A 13,145-nucleotide genomic window follows, 5' to 3' on the forward strand; every position below is an offset into this window, starting at 1 on the left:
AAGAAACTGTTAACACTAGCATGATGCAATCCACATGAAAAAGAAGCTCCCCATACCAAAAAAAAAAAAAGTCAGCTTTGGTCATCTATGTATGTGACAGCAGGAATCATAGCTATTTTGACCCAACAACTAATACAGAGTTATCATGTAGCAGATCACACAAAACAGCTGCTAAGAAGAGAACTTCAAGTAGGGGGACCATCATGCCAACTAAGGAAGATAAGGATATGGACTATTCAGGGGAGCATACAGAAATATGGAGAGAACAAGGCTATAAATCTTCTTCCTCTCATTTCCCTTCAAAATACGTTACATGGTCCTGTCAACTCTACCTCATAAAAGATTCAATCTTCTCCTGGGGGCGCCCAAGACGATTCTTAACCCAGATCCATGGCTCACTCACTTGAAGGCATTATCCAGTTTACTCCTCAAGAAAAGATTTTATCAACAACTATGGAAATATTTATGTAATACTCAAACACATATACATATCATAGCCAATCAGCCAATCCTTTCTCCTTAACTTTCTACTTTTTTAAAGCACAACAAAAATCTCTGCAAAACAAAACAAAGAACATAAACACTAAAACAACGAAATATCAGTCCAGAATTTATAACTCATCTCACCATTTCTCTGAAGCCTGGAAATCTAACACCTCCGAAAGGAAAAGGGACTAAAACAACTCTATGAAAATTAAAATGCTGATAGAGAGAGCCACCTTCTAACCATTCACTAGCTGGAAGTCTTGAACATGTTTACTGAACTTCTATGACCAACGTGCACAAATGCCAACCTGCAGAATGTTGCCAGCCAGGACTAAGTTTTCATTGGCCAGTGATAAAACAAAGACTATGAAGACATAAAGTCACCACAAAGTTAAAATTTAAAATATACATAAACTTTCCATGCTGATTCTCCATCTTCAGAGCTAGTTTTACAACCAAAGAAAAGGTGAAAATAACAATGAAAAAAAATGTGGACCAAAATATGTGCTAATTCAGTGGTCTATAAAGCTAAGACATTCTGTCTCCAAGGAAAAGAAACGGTGTTCAGGTTGAAAAAATGTAAAGTAGCAGACTTGAGTTGTATGAAATTGCAGTTTTCATTGAGTAAAAAAGAATTTCAAATATTGACAATTTCATATACATTACAACCTAATACAATCATTATTTTTCTAAAGAATGGAATGCACCATGAAACTGTGCTATCAAAATCTGTTCCTGGGTAGTTTTCTACAAGACTTTAAGAGTAACAAAGTTATGGTTGAATTTATTTGTAAGTTAATTTAAAAAAAATAACAAGGCATACATGAACTCAAAAGAACCAAAGTCTTTATTATTATCTTACAATCTCCATGCTTTTAGCACATTCAGAAACCTGATCATAAGATTTCATGCTAATTATTGTTTAGAAAAGCTTCAAAATTGAAAGTAAAAAGTACAGAAAGCAACAGCATCACATAAATTATAAAGCCAGCATTTTTGTCTCTAATTTAATCAAAACCTGACCAAGCCACTAGCATAATAGAAGTGAGGTGGTTTTTTTGTTCACCATACTACAGTAAAAATCAATGCCACTGGGACTTCCAGTGGAATTTACTGGCAGAAATCAAGCTAAACTGAGAGCATTAAATTATTATTACAAACCTAAGCACTAGATAAAATATCCGTTTTATCTGAGTGCCAACAACATCTAACGTTTTATGTCCACATAATGCAGGAAAACACTGGCTGTGACCTAGCAACAAACATTCCAAGCCAATCTACTTAGTAATCTGCTGACTTTGCTGTTTTACTGCTTAAACAGACAGAACTATAAATGTGTTTATTATGAAAGTATAGTAATACCTCAAGCTAAAAAGAATTGATGGAACAAAGAGATCATTACATAAAAATTAATAATATTTGGACCATGACATGCAGCAGCCATCAAATAGCACTTATTTTTCAAAACTGGCAGGGAAAAGAATTTTTACAGAGGGGAAAGACTTTCAAAGAGGGATGTACCTATTCTTCGCTAAGCCAGGTCGCAGCCTGCCTGCCATAACGCAGACAGTCAAGTACCCAGTAGCATCTGGAAAACAAAAGATTGCTTTTAATATTTAAAATAATATTTGTATTTAATACTTAAAATATTATAATTTCTGAATCAAAAAGACCAAATTATTATATTTGGTCAACATATTAACTTAATAAATCCTTAAAATAAGAGCAGCAAATCTACATCAATACAGTTAAAACAGAGAGAGTAACAGCTTGCCAGGAGTGGGAGGGCATAATTTTCCCCAAACACCTATCTGCAAAAGGTAAAGGGTAACAGTCAAGTCTAAATTCTAACTCTTTGATTTCTAGTTCTCTTTCTAAATTTCACTTCTAAGTAATGTCCTTTTGTTTGAGGGACAATTGCAAAGTGTCTAAGAGCCAGCTTGTGTACTAAAAGTACCAGCAGGACCATGAGTACAAGACAAGGGGTGAAGTACTCAGAAAATACCACAGGAAATCCCAGGCAATGCCAGAAAAACAACAGCCTAGAATGAAAGTGCAATCAGTGGGCTGTTCTAGTCCTGGGAAAACACACATAGGACCAGTTTAGTATTCAATTGCTTATAAACAACTGTTTTTTTGTTGTTTGTTTGTTTGTTTGTTTTTTGGAACTAGAGTCTTGTCGCCTGTTGCCCAGGCTGGAGTGCAATAGCACAATCTCAGTTCGCTGCAACCTCCACCTCCCAGGTTCCAGCGATTCTCTTGCCTCAGCCTCCTGAGTAGCTGGGATTACAGACATACGCCACCACACGCAGCTAATTTTTGTATTTATAGTAGAGAGGGTTTTGCGATATTGGCCAGGCTGGTCTCGAACTCCTGACCTCAGGTGATCCGCCCGCCTCGGCCACCCAAAGTGCTGAGATTACAGGCGTGAGCCACCGTGCCCGGCCTATAAACAATTGTTCTCATAAAAGAAATGTGAACTAGAGAAAACCACTTAGGGAAGTAATCAAATTTTGTCAAACAGGACTTCCTGAGGTTTCACTTACTTAAAAGTGAATAAAGGTATACATTTTATTCTTCAAAACAACAGAAAACCTGGGTTAGATGGGTTAAATGATGGTTAAACACCAAGAAAGATCTCCAATTCCACCTCTTCCATCTCTATATTTAAATATTCAATCCACTACTGAATGAAACATTATATATATACAGACTTCGCAAGAAATAAATTACTGTAACATTGCCTGAAATACACTCTTAATCTAATCCTCAAGGCATGTAGACATTACAGAGATAGGGATCAGGGCGTAAGCTGTCTTTAATTTCAAAAAGATGCTTAACAGCTCATTACAGTAGTGCACTTGCTGAAGTGATGACTGATAAAGAGTTATTCAGACAATTCAGATTAGAGAAAATCAGACCCAAAACCAGGGCTTTAATCTGAATATTGCCAATATTCAAACTTGTATTAATAGATGAGGTTGCCTCTGCACTTCACTAAACACAGTACACTTGGTTATCTGCATCTTTCCAACTTTCTGGGTTAATTATTCTAGAAATCATAAAATTATAGTTGAAGAGTTGTAAGTAAAACTTTAGATTAATGGCAATCAGCTCTTTGGAAAAGCGGCCCTCAACCTGTCACCACATGCTATTCCAGGAGATTCAAAATGCCCAAAATCCATACATGAACTTATAGGTTAGGAGCACTTATCATTCATGACCAAGCCTCAAATTTTAGGCAGGAGGAAAGAGGGCAGAGAGAAGACTTACCCAAAGTCAAAAAACATATAAAGCACAAAGTCAAGAATCCACATTCTATTGACTGTTAGTCAACCAGACTTTTATTCAGGGGGTGTTGAAAGATTTTGCAACTGCTTGTGCCAGATGCCCTGGAGGCATTAATCGCCAGCCTAAGTTTCATTTTAAATTTCTCACTTAGAAGAAGAGGTATAAATTTGACCACATGGGTAGGAATTCTTCGAATAACTTTCTCTTCTATCATATTGCCCTTCACCACCCAAGCCTAAGTTTCCGGCAAGCAAGCTCTCTTGTTTTTGTTTCTTGATTTTGTTTTCCACTTTTTCCTTCTCTCAAGTGTGTACTTAAGTAAAGTTTCTCAAGTGTGTAGGCTTTTAAGACTCTAGCTCAGAATGTCGGAGAGGTCCTTTAGCATCCTAGTTCTGATTGCTCTGCATCCATTATGGTCCTGGCAAATTTCTCCTAAACAGCCACAACTTGGCTCTCCCTTACCAATCAGCGGTCACTTTCTCCACCTCCTTACAACAGCAACAACAGTCATTATGTGTCAAACACTTTTTAACCCTCAAAACAACTCCTCCATGTGGCAGGTGCTGCTACCATCACTACTTTGTAAACGCAGGCACCGACACATCACACAGTGAATAGAGTGCTGGAGCCGACTGACCCTCATTTGTTGGCATGGAGAGGTATTATCCGTTGTGCTATTTTTGCCTCTCTATGCACGTATAAAAGTTGTTTATTTTATATTATCCATTATTTCTAGTTGTTTTATACCTAGGGGATTATCAGGTAACCTACTCCATCATATTGATACGCCTAGTCTCTATAAAAAACACTTGTTTGGACAAATACAAAAGAAATGTTTGTTACAGAAAATATGAAAAATTATCAGCATAAAAAAAAAATTAAAATCACCTAGTAACAGTCTTGCAATTTTCTTATAAATTTTCCAGTTAACTTTCACAGACTCCAGCAAAACTCCACTGTCAGCACAAGTATGTTAGCTATACTCACCACTAGCACGTGGTGGGAATCACTGAGCAGAGCAGTATCACTGTGTCAGCAAATGTCATGTTCACGAAGTCCTCTGTACACTAGCACGGCTTGTCCTTAGTTTACAATTGCATTAGAAACATCATTAACCTCATCTCTTAACCAAGGGGATTGGATACACAGTAAGCACAAAAGCAATGAGCAGACTAGAAGTAACAGCAGGAAAAGCTGGAAATTTTTTATTGAAAACAATTTTTCACTTTTTAATTGAAAACAATGTAGTAAAATAAGAAATGTTGGGAAACAAATGTACACATGTGCAGGATGAAAGCTTCAAAGAACACACAATGCACCATGAGGCCAGGAGAAGGGGGGCGGGGGTGTGATAAAGCACATGTTCAGATACTGATGTCAATGCAGGATGATTTGCCCAATGTCACATCAAGGGAAGTTCTGGAGTTGGCATCAGCACAATTAAAGTGCTGCTGATGAGAATGCTAGTGAGAAGAAGCATGCCATGGCTTAAAACATTTGTGAGTCTGAATGATATCAAAATGGGCAGCAAGGCAGCAAACACAGATACCAAACCTGGTGAGAGATGAGAAATTAATTACCTCATGGGTACAATGTGCACTATTCAGGTGATGGTTAGACTAAAAGTCCAGAATTCACCGCTATGCAGTATATCCATGTAATAAATCTGCACTTGTACCCCCTAAATATATTTTAAAATTTTAAACCTGCAGGGCCAGGCACAGTGGCTCATGCCTGTAGTCCCAGCATTTTGGGAGGCCAAGGCGGGAGGATCACGAGGTCAGGAGATCCAGACCATCCTGGCTAACACAGTGAAACCCCGTCTCTACTAAAAATACAAAAAATTAGCCGGGTGTGGTGGCGGGCACCTATAGTCCCAGCTACTCAGGAGGCTGAGGCAGGAGAATGGCGTGAACCCAGGAGGCGGAGCTTGCAGCGAGCTGAGATGTTGCCACTACACTCCAGCCTGTGACAGTGCGATGTAAGTACTTTCTGAAACTATCAAAAGATAATTACTTGCCTCAAAATGTTTCCAATGTAAACAAACCTAGTTGAACTGTATTTTCCAACTTAACCTTATATTGGATGCATTATCCCGACAGTGCTAAACATGATACTTTGAAAACATTCTATACATATTTATGTTTCACAGAATGGTTTCATAAAACAACAGAAATACAAACTGCAAAGAGTAGGAAATTTAAGTTCACTAGTGACTTCTCCTGAACTGATTTAGTCTTGATCTTTCTTCTTTCCTTCCTCACACGACACTCCTTTCTCAGCAATCAAAAGAAAAAAAAAAATCCTAGGAAAAAACCCATTCTCTAATTAATGTGCTGAAGACAACAGTGTATGCATCATTCCCTTGTTGTGGGTGGGAAAAAAAAATCACTCTCAGGACCACCACAGCCTGTACAACCACCATAGCCTAAATAAACTAGTCCTTAAGAAGGAGTCACTTACTGACCCAACGTGATGTCACAGCTCCAAAGCCCTCAAACTCCAAGGCACCAGCCACATCTGCAATGGGTCAGCTGCATTTTAACTCTGAGGTAATTATAGAAGCTGGCACAGTGGTAAAGAGATTTTCAATTCTGTCAAGATACAAAACTGAAAGAGCTGACATATTAAATATATAATTTATCACATTTCTACAGGTAATTAAAACAACATGTTTTTCTATACACATATATATGGAGACTATTTCCTGGACAAGGATTTACATTTTTCTTTTAATATGACAGTATGTAACACATTGAGGTATTTAACTTTTTAATGGCTGATTTCAAGGATGAGTGATTGCCTTATGCAGGGTATTCCTGCTCCTGAATCCGTAAGTGATTTAAGCTACCATGATTGCAGTGAAATGTTCACTACCAAAAGCATGATAGGGGAAGCAAAGGAGAGGAATGAGAGTGGGTAGACAGACACATGAAAGACAAAGAACATATCACAGTGTAAGGTGATCAGTGGTGCAAAAGAACCAAGCACATATGGAGTCTATGGGCAGGAGAGGTGGAAGAGGAAAGGTGAGTGGTGACAAGGGATTGAAACATTCTAAGAAGGAAAAGAGTGCCACAGGTAATGTAACAGCCTGGGCAAATGCATGGAAGCAAAAGCAGCAGGGGGAGGGTAAGGAAGAAGTTGTCTAAATCAGGGGTCCCCAACCCCCGGGTCATAGACCAGTGCCAGTCTGTGGCCTGTTAGTAAACAGGTCACACAGCAAGAGGTGAGCAGAGAGGCCTAAGCTCCACCTCCTGTCAGATCAGCAGTGGCATTATATTCTCATAGGAACACAAACCGTCTTATGAACCATGCATGTAGGGGATCTAGGTTGCACACTCCCTATGATAATCTAATGCCTGATGATCTGAGGCGGAACACCTTCATCCCAAAACCATCTCCACCCCTATCCCCCAACTCCCATCCATGGAAAAAAACTGTCTTCTACAAAACCAGTGCCTGGTGCCAAAAAGGTAAGGGACTGACAGTCTAAACAGAAAGGACAACTCATGTAGGAAAGTTGAGGAAAATGAAGCTAGAGAGAAGGTAGCACTGAATGACAACTGGCTTCAAAGCCACACAGAGAAATAGAGCATTTAACATGTAATGAAGCAGTTAACAATTCCAGGAAACATGAGAGCTTCTGAGCAGGCATCTTCACCAACAGGGAGGGAGAGAGGATGGATGGAAGGAAGGAAGGAAGGAAGGAAGGAAGGAAGGAAGGAAGGAAGGAAGGGAGGGAGGGAGGGAGGGAGGGAGGGAGGGAGGGAGGAGAAATAAATACTGCCATAGATTTCTAAGCTGGCTGCCCCTCAGGGTTCATCACTTCTTTTTTTTCTTTTTTCTTTTTTTTTGAGACGGAGTCTGGCTCTGTCGCCCAGGCTGGAGTGCAGTGGCCGGATCTCGGCTCACTGCAAGCTCCGCCTCCCGGGTTCAAGCCATTCTCCTGCCTCAGCCTCCCGAGTAGCTGGGACTATAGGCACCCGCCACCTCGCCCAGCTAGTTTTTTGTATTTTTTAGTAGAGATGGGGTTTCACTGTGTTAGCCAGGATGGTCCCGATCTCCTGACCTCATGATCCGCCCATCTCGGCCTCCCAAAGTGCTGGGATTATCATCACTTCTAATATGTTCCATGGCCAGAGAAAGAGCATTGCCCTCTCCCCTAAGTGCATGGGTGCACAAGAGCATGCACAGTTCACCCATGCACTTCATATACATCCTCATTCCCTATGGACAGTGAACTCAGAAAAGAGCAGGAATATGCCAATAATATCAACAAATGGCAACAGAAGAATACCTACATATCCTGGATGCTTCGAGAATAAAACAACCCAAACAGCTTTGCTTAATCAGTCTAGGTTTCAATACATTTGTATAATTTTTAAACAACTGAGCATTAAACAGAATTTTAATTGAAGTTTCAGTCACCATATCCAGCTGCCTAACCTTAGAAAAAAATGCAACCAAAAAACATTTCAATTAAAAGAAAAAAAGAGGCAGTTCAGTATTTTCATTTAAATTATAAAATATAAACATATGTAGTATATATTTAAGATTTTTTCACCAAAAAATAAGTTAGATGCTAATTTTTATATAGACACATTCTAATCATCATTCTTTTATTATATAGACCCCTCTTCTCCACCACCACCAACTTTCATGTTTTGCTGTTCAACATGGAAAATCTTTTCCCAGAAAATAACAGGCTAAGAGTCACAAAGTCCTTCCTGATCCTGTAATTACAGGATGTGCCACCAGTCAGAATGATCTATGGCATTTCAGGTTATTTGAGTATCAAAGAGCCACTGCACTGTTCTAAAGAGAAGAGCAATGTACAAGTGGCTCATCTCTCAGTGGCATAGCAGCTCCCAGAGGTCCTGGACCAAGTCACTTTCCCCTGTGCAGCCTTTCTGTTAGGAAGAAACTCTCCAGCTTCAATAGAGAAATGCTCATTCACCAACAGAAGACACTGATTGTTGTTTAAAGATGCAAAATTCTCTGATGCTCTAATATAGTTATGTTCCTATATATGAAGAGTGCAAAAGGAGCAGACTAGTGAGCGCAGAAAATCCCCAAAACAAGTTGGATTTGGAATTGTATGCTCCCAGTGAGCAAAAAACTCACTGCACATCACAATCTAACAATGATAACGTTTATTCACTTTCAATTTTGCAGGCAACTTAGACACAGAGGCAAATGGCTGAGGTAACATTCAAGTTCCCAGTGATGTAAATAATTTACTTCGGGCAACAGAATATTCTCTGTTGTCAGTTTGAAAGCTTGTAAAAACCTTAAGCCATCACAAAACTTCTCTGATTTTTCTAATCAATTCTGAAAAATCCCCAGAAGTCACCAGGGGTCCTTAACATATTAGAAAGGAAAGAAAGACTGTTGCAAAAGCTACAATCATCATTTCTACAAAATATTTAACCTCAAACCCCTGAGACGACTTCATCAAACCAATCCATTTATAAATTTTGCAAGCTATACAAACTGAAATCAGAACTGCTTTCCAAAAAGAAACTCTGGGCCAATTTATGATGGCCCATATCAAAATAACTTCCTAGGCAAATAAGGACAGAGGAGAAAGTAGCCTTCTCCATGTATTGGTACAGCCTTAGCATAGCCTATTCCCTTCAGAAAAGTTATACTGAAGAGAGTCTACCATGGGAAAGGGTAATTACAATCATGACTATTGTACATTAAGTATTAATTACTTTACACAGAATTGTCATATAATTATCTTAACACTAAAGGGAAAATGGTTTGTACTGGGTATAATAAAGTAGTAAAAAAAAAAAAAAAAAGAACTCAACATTGTGATATATGGAAATAAATGCAGATATGTCGCATTACTTCTATTACTAGAGTTAGAATTCAACCGTGGGTTGGTTTTATAGAAACTACTAGGATCCCTAATCCCTACATTCATGATATTTTTACTTTTTTATGATACAGGGTCTCCCCAGGTTGCCCAGGCTGGTCTCAAATTCCCGAGCTCAAGCAATCCTCCCACCTCTGCTTCCTAAGTAGCTGGGACTACAGGCATCAGCCACTATGCCCAGCCATGATCTTGTTTTCTAGCTAAATATGGAACATAAGTGAAAAGTGAGGGAAAGGGGGGGAAAAATCTGTGAAAGATATCTATCTACTCTGATAAATTTATATAAACAAGAAACTTGAGCTTCTTGTTACTCGCTTAACAGCATTCTCACAGACACGTGACCTTAGTTAATAATTTCAATAAGTAAAACTGGAGAATACTTCAGAGAAGGATTTTTTTTTTTGAGATGGAGTCTCACTCTGTCACCCAGGCGGGAGTGCAGTGGCCTGATCTCAGCTCACTGTAAGCTCCGCCTCCCAGGTTTACGCCATTCTCCTGCCTTAGATTCCCGAGTAGCTGGGACTACAGGTGCCCGCCACCTCGCCTGGCTAGTTTTTTTTTTTTTTTTTTTTTGTATTTTTTAGTAGAAACGGGGTTTCACCGTGTTAGCCAGGATGGTCTCAATCTCCTGACCTTGTGATCCGCCCGTCTTGGCCTCCCAAAGTGCTAGGATTACAGGCTTGAGCCACCGCACCCGGCCCAGAGAAGGATTCTTAACAGAAAACCTGCCTCAATTAATCCTCTAGACACAGAAAAAACAAGGCCTTCATGATGCTAAGAGACATTTATAAGACACTTACTAGTCAGGGATCTGATTTTTAATTTGAGGCAATAAAAATTTCTTTTTTATAAAAGAAAGGTAAGAAGGGTAACCAGGCACGCAGTGGCTAATGCTTATAATCTCAGCACTTTGCGGGGCTGAGGCAGGAGAACTGCTTGAGCCCAGGAGTTCAAGACTAGCCTGGGCAATAGCAAAACTCATCTCTACAAAAAAAATTTTTTTTTTAAATTAACCAAGCGTGATGGTGCATGCCTGTGGTCCCAGCTGCTTGTGGGGCTGAGGTAGGATCACTTAGGCCTGGGAGGTTGAGGCTGCTGTGGGGTTGAGGTAGGATCACTTAGGCCTGGGAGGTTGAGGCTGCTGTGGGGTTGAGGTAGGATCACTTAGGCCTGGGAGGTTGAGGCTGCAGGGAGCCGTGATCACCCTCCACTGCACTCCAGCATGAATAACAGAGCGAGAACCTGTCTTAAAAAAAGGACAAAAAGGGGAAAAAGATAAATTTACATCCAGGAATGGCAAATGATTATAAATGAAACTGTGTTACATCTAGCTGCATCACAGCAATCTAGTGAAGGAAAAAGGATGTTTCACCCCACACCAGTTACAAAAGGATACGGAAAAGGATATGGCACATAGATTTTTACTGAAGGTGGTTAAATTAATGTAAAGAGTTGAAGTTAAAAGTAAAGACAATGTAAAGAAACCTACAGCATGTTAACTCTAAAATCCAACATCTTTAGGAAATGAGTCTCAGCTTCTTCTGTAGAACCCTAAAACATATGTCAAGGCTGACTGATTTTACCCCATGACATAAAACTGGAAGACTTTTACCAGTAATAAGGCTAGCTTATATGAAGTAACTCTTTAACTCTAAGTTCCAAATTCCTTTTACCTGTAAATTGTTTATTATGTATGATCTCCTAATAGTATGTATTTGCTACTTGTTGAATTTATTTTCTATCCAGCAATTTTTTTACAATAGTTTGTTTTACACACCAAAAAAAAAAATCCTAAAAGGGTCACCATCTCACCTTCATCACTTTGTGCCTGCTGCTTCACAAGAGTCATCGGGGATCTTGCTGGAGGCCTGCTAAGTGGATGGCGCCAACTCTTAGAGGTTTTGTTCTCTCCCTCTGTTATCTAGTTACAGAACAAAAATGGTGGAGAAATACCATTATCAAAAACAAACTACAAAAAAAAAAAAAAAAACCCTACAGTTCACAATGATTTATAACTTAATGTTGAAGAAATCTTGTGGTTGTTTACCTCTTGGGGAATTAGTCTTTTAAGAAATTTAACCTTAAGGTCAAAAGAAATAGGAATCAATTCTAGTAATTTTACCCAGAGGTCAATTAACTCTTCTTCTACTTTGTATTAAAATACAAACTGTAGGGCAGGGTAAGCCTATTAAACCTGCAATAAGCTAAGCAGTTAGCAAGTTTTCTAAAGGTCTTACAACTAATCTACATTTAGGATTATAGGCCAGGCACAGTGGCTCATGCCTGTAATCTCAGCATTTTGGCAGGCCAAGGTAGAAGGATCACTTGAGCCCAGGAGCTTGAGACTAGCCTGGTCAACCCAGGGAGACTCCGTGTCAATAATTTAAAAAAAAAAAAAAAAATTAGCCAGGTCTAGTAGCATATGTCTATGGTCCCAGCTGCTCAGGAGGCTAAGGTGGGAGGATCACTTGAGTCCAGGAGGTCGAGGCTGCAATAAGCCAAGATCACACCACTGAACAACAGCCTGGGTGACAGGGAAAGACCCTGTCTCCAAAAATAAATAAGTAAATCTAAGATTGCATTCTCATAAAAATACAGGACTGTGGCTCTTGGTCACCTCTAAGATGTTCCCATGTTAACATTTAGCAAGGAATTTTATTTTCGATCCTCCCAGAGAAGACAATCCTGCAAAGTTGAGGCTGTATACTTCTTTCCATTCAGAAATGAATCACCACTTCTAGATCACATACATAAACAGTCAAACAAGAAACCAAAAGTATTCTCTTTTTCCAATGATACATTAATGCCATGTTGAAACCACTTACATTTTACCAATGATTTTTTTGTCCTGGGATTTATAGACTATATATTCCTTTCTCAGGTAGAAAGTCTTGTGTATCCTTACACCTTCCAGCTAGGACCCACCTTTTAAGCTCTCTTGCTTGCACAACGCAAAATTTTTAAAGGCACGAGGAGGGGAAAGAGGATATCAGAGAGAGTTTGAACCCAGCGGGCTTACATCAAGAGTTGACTATGAAAGAAAACAATCTTAGTCTTCTTCCTGGTAAGCTGAAGCAGCAGTGGCCAGATATAGAGAAACTACTCTGGCCTCTGACTCCAACACATGATTCTAAGAAAATGTGTAAGACCACTGTAATCAAAGCTAGGAATAAGAAAAGAATGACAAATGCAATATAGGAAGACAGCTATCTGTGCTTATAATAGCTAATAAAACAACATGGGAAATTATAACTCAGCCAAGAAGAAATATCAACACACTGCTGTGCACCATACTGTTGTCATAGCTGGAGCTATAACAGGATAAATTATGTCAGGTTTCGCTCTTAAGAAGCGTAGATTATAGAGGGGTAAGGGAATATATAATAAATGAATAAATCGTATTTATCAGATACTTCTCCGTAAATATGCAACGAAGAAAAATAAAGGACAAAGGAAAAGAAAGTGATGGGGAGGGGCAGTT

At 39.2% G+C, this 13,145-nt stretch overlaps 1 protein-coding gene across 10 annotated transcripts in view; it reads right to left on the reverse strand.

Annotated features, from left to right (window-relative positions):
* The window catches only part of KDM4C (lysine demethylase 4C), a 432,363-nt gene that overhangs the window by 175,218 nt on the left and 244,000 nt on the right, over positions 1-13,145 (reverse strand). For all 10 annotated transcript variants that reach the window (XR_002731803.2, XR_002731804.2, XR_002731805.2 and 7 more), the window contains exon 12: positions 11,477-11,585. Coding sequence is in view for 7 of the 10 variants with exons in the window: in XM_023213146.2 (XP_023068914.1) it covers positions 11,477-11,585 (109 nt within the window). In the remaining 3 variants the exon portion in view is untranslated. The remainder of the gene's footprint in view (positions 1-11,476; positions 11,586-13,145) is intronic.

The sequence above is a fragment of the Piliocolobus tephrosceles genome, chromosome 14 (assembly GCF_002776525.5).
Source record: "Piliocolobus tephrosceles isolate RC106 chromosome 14, ASM277652v3, whole genome shotgun sequence".
Taxonomy (NCBI): Eukaryota; Metazoa; Chordata; class Mammalia; order Primates; family Cercopithecidae; genus Piliocolobus; species Piliocolobus tephrosceles.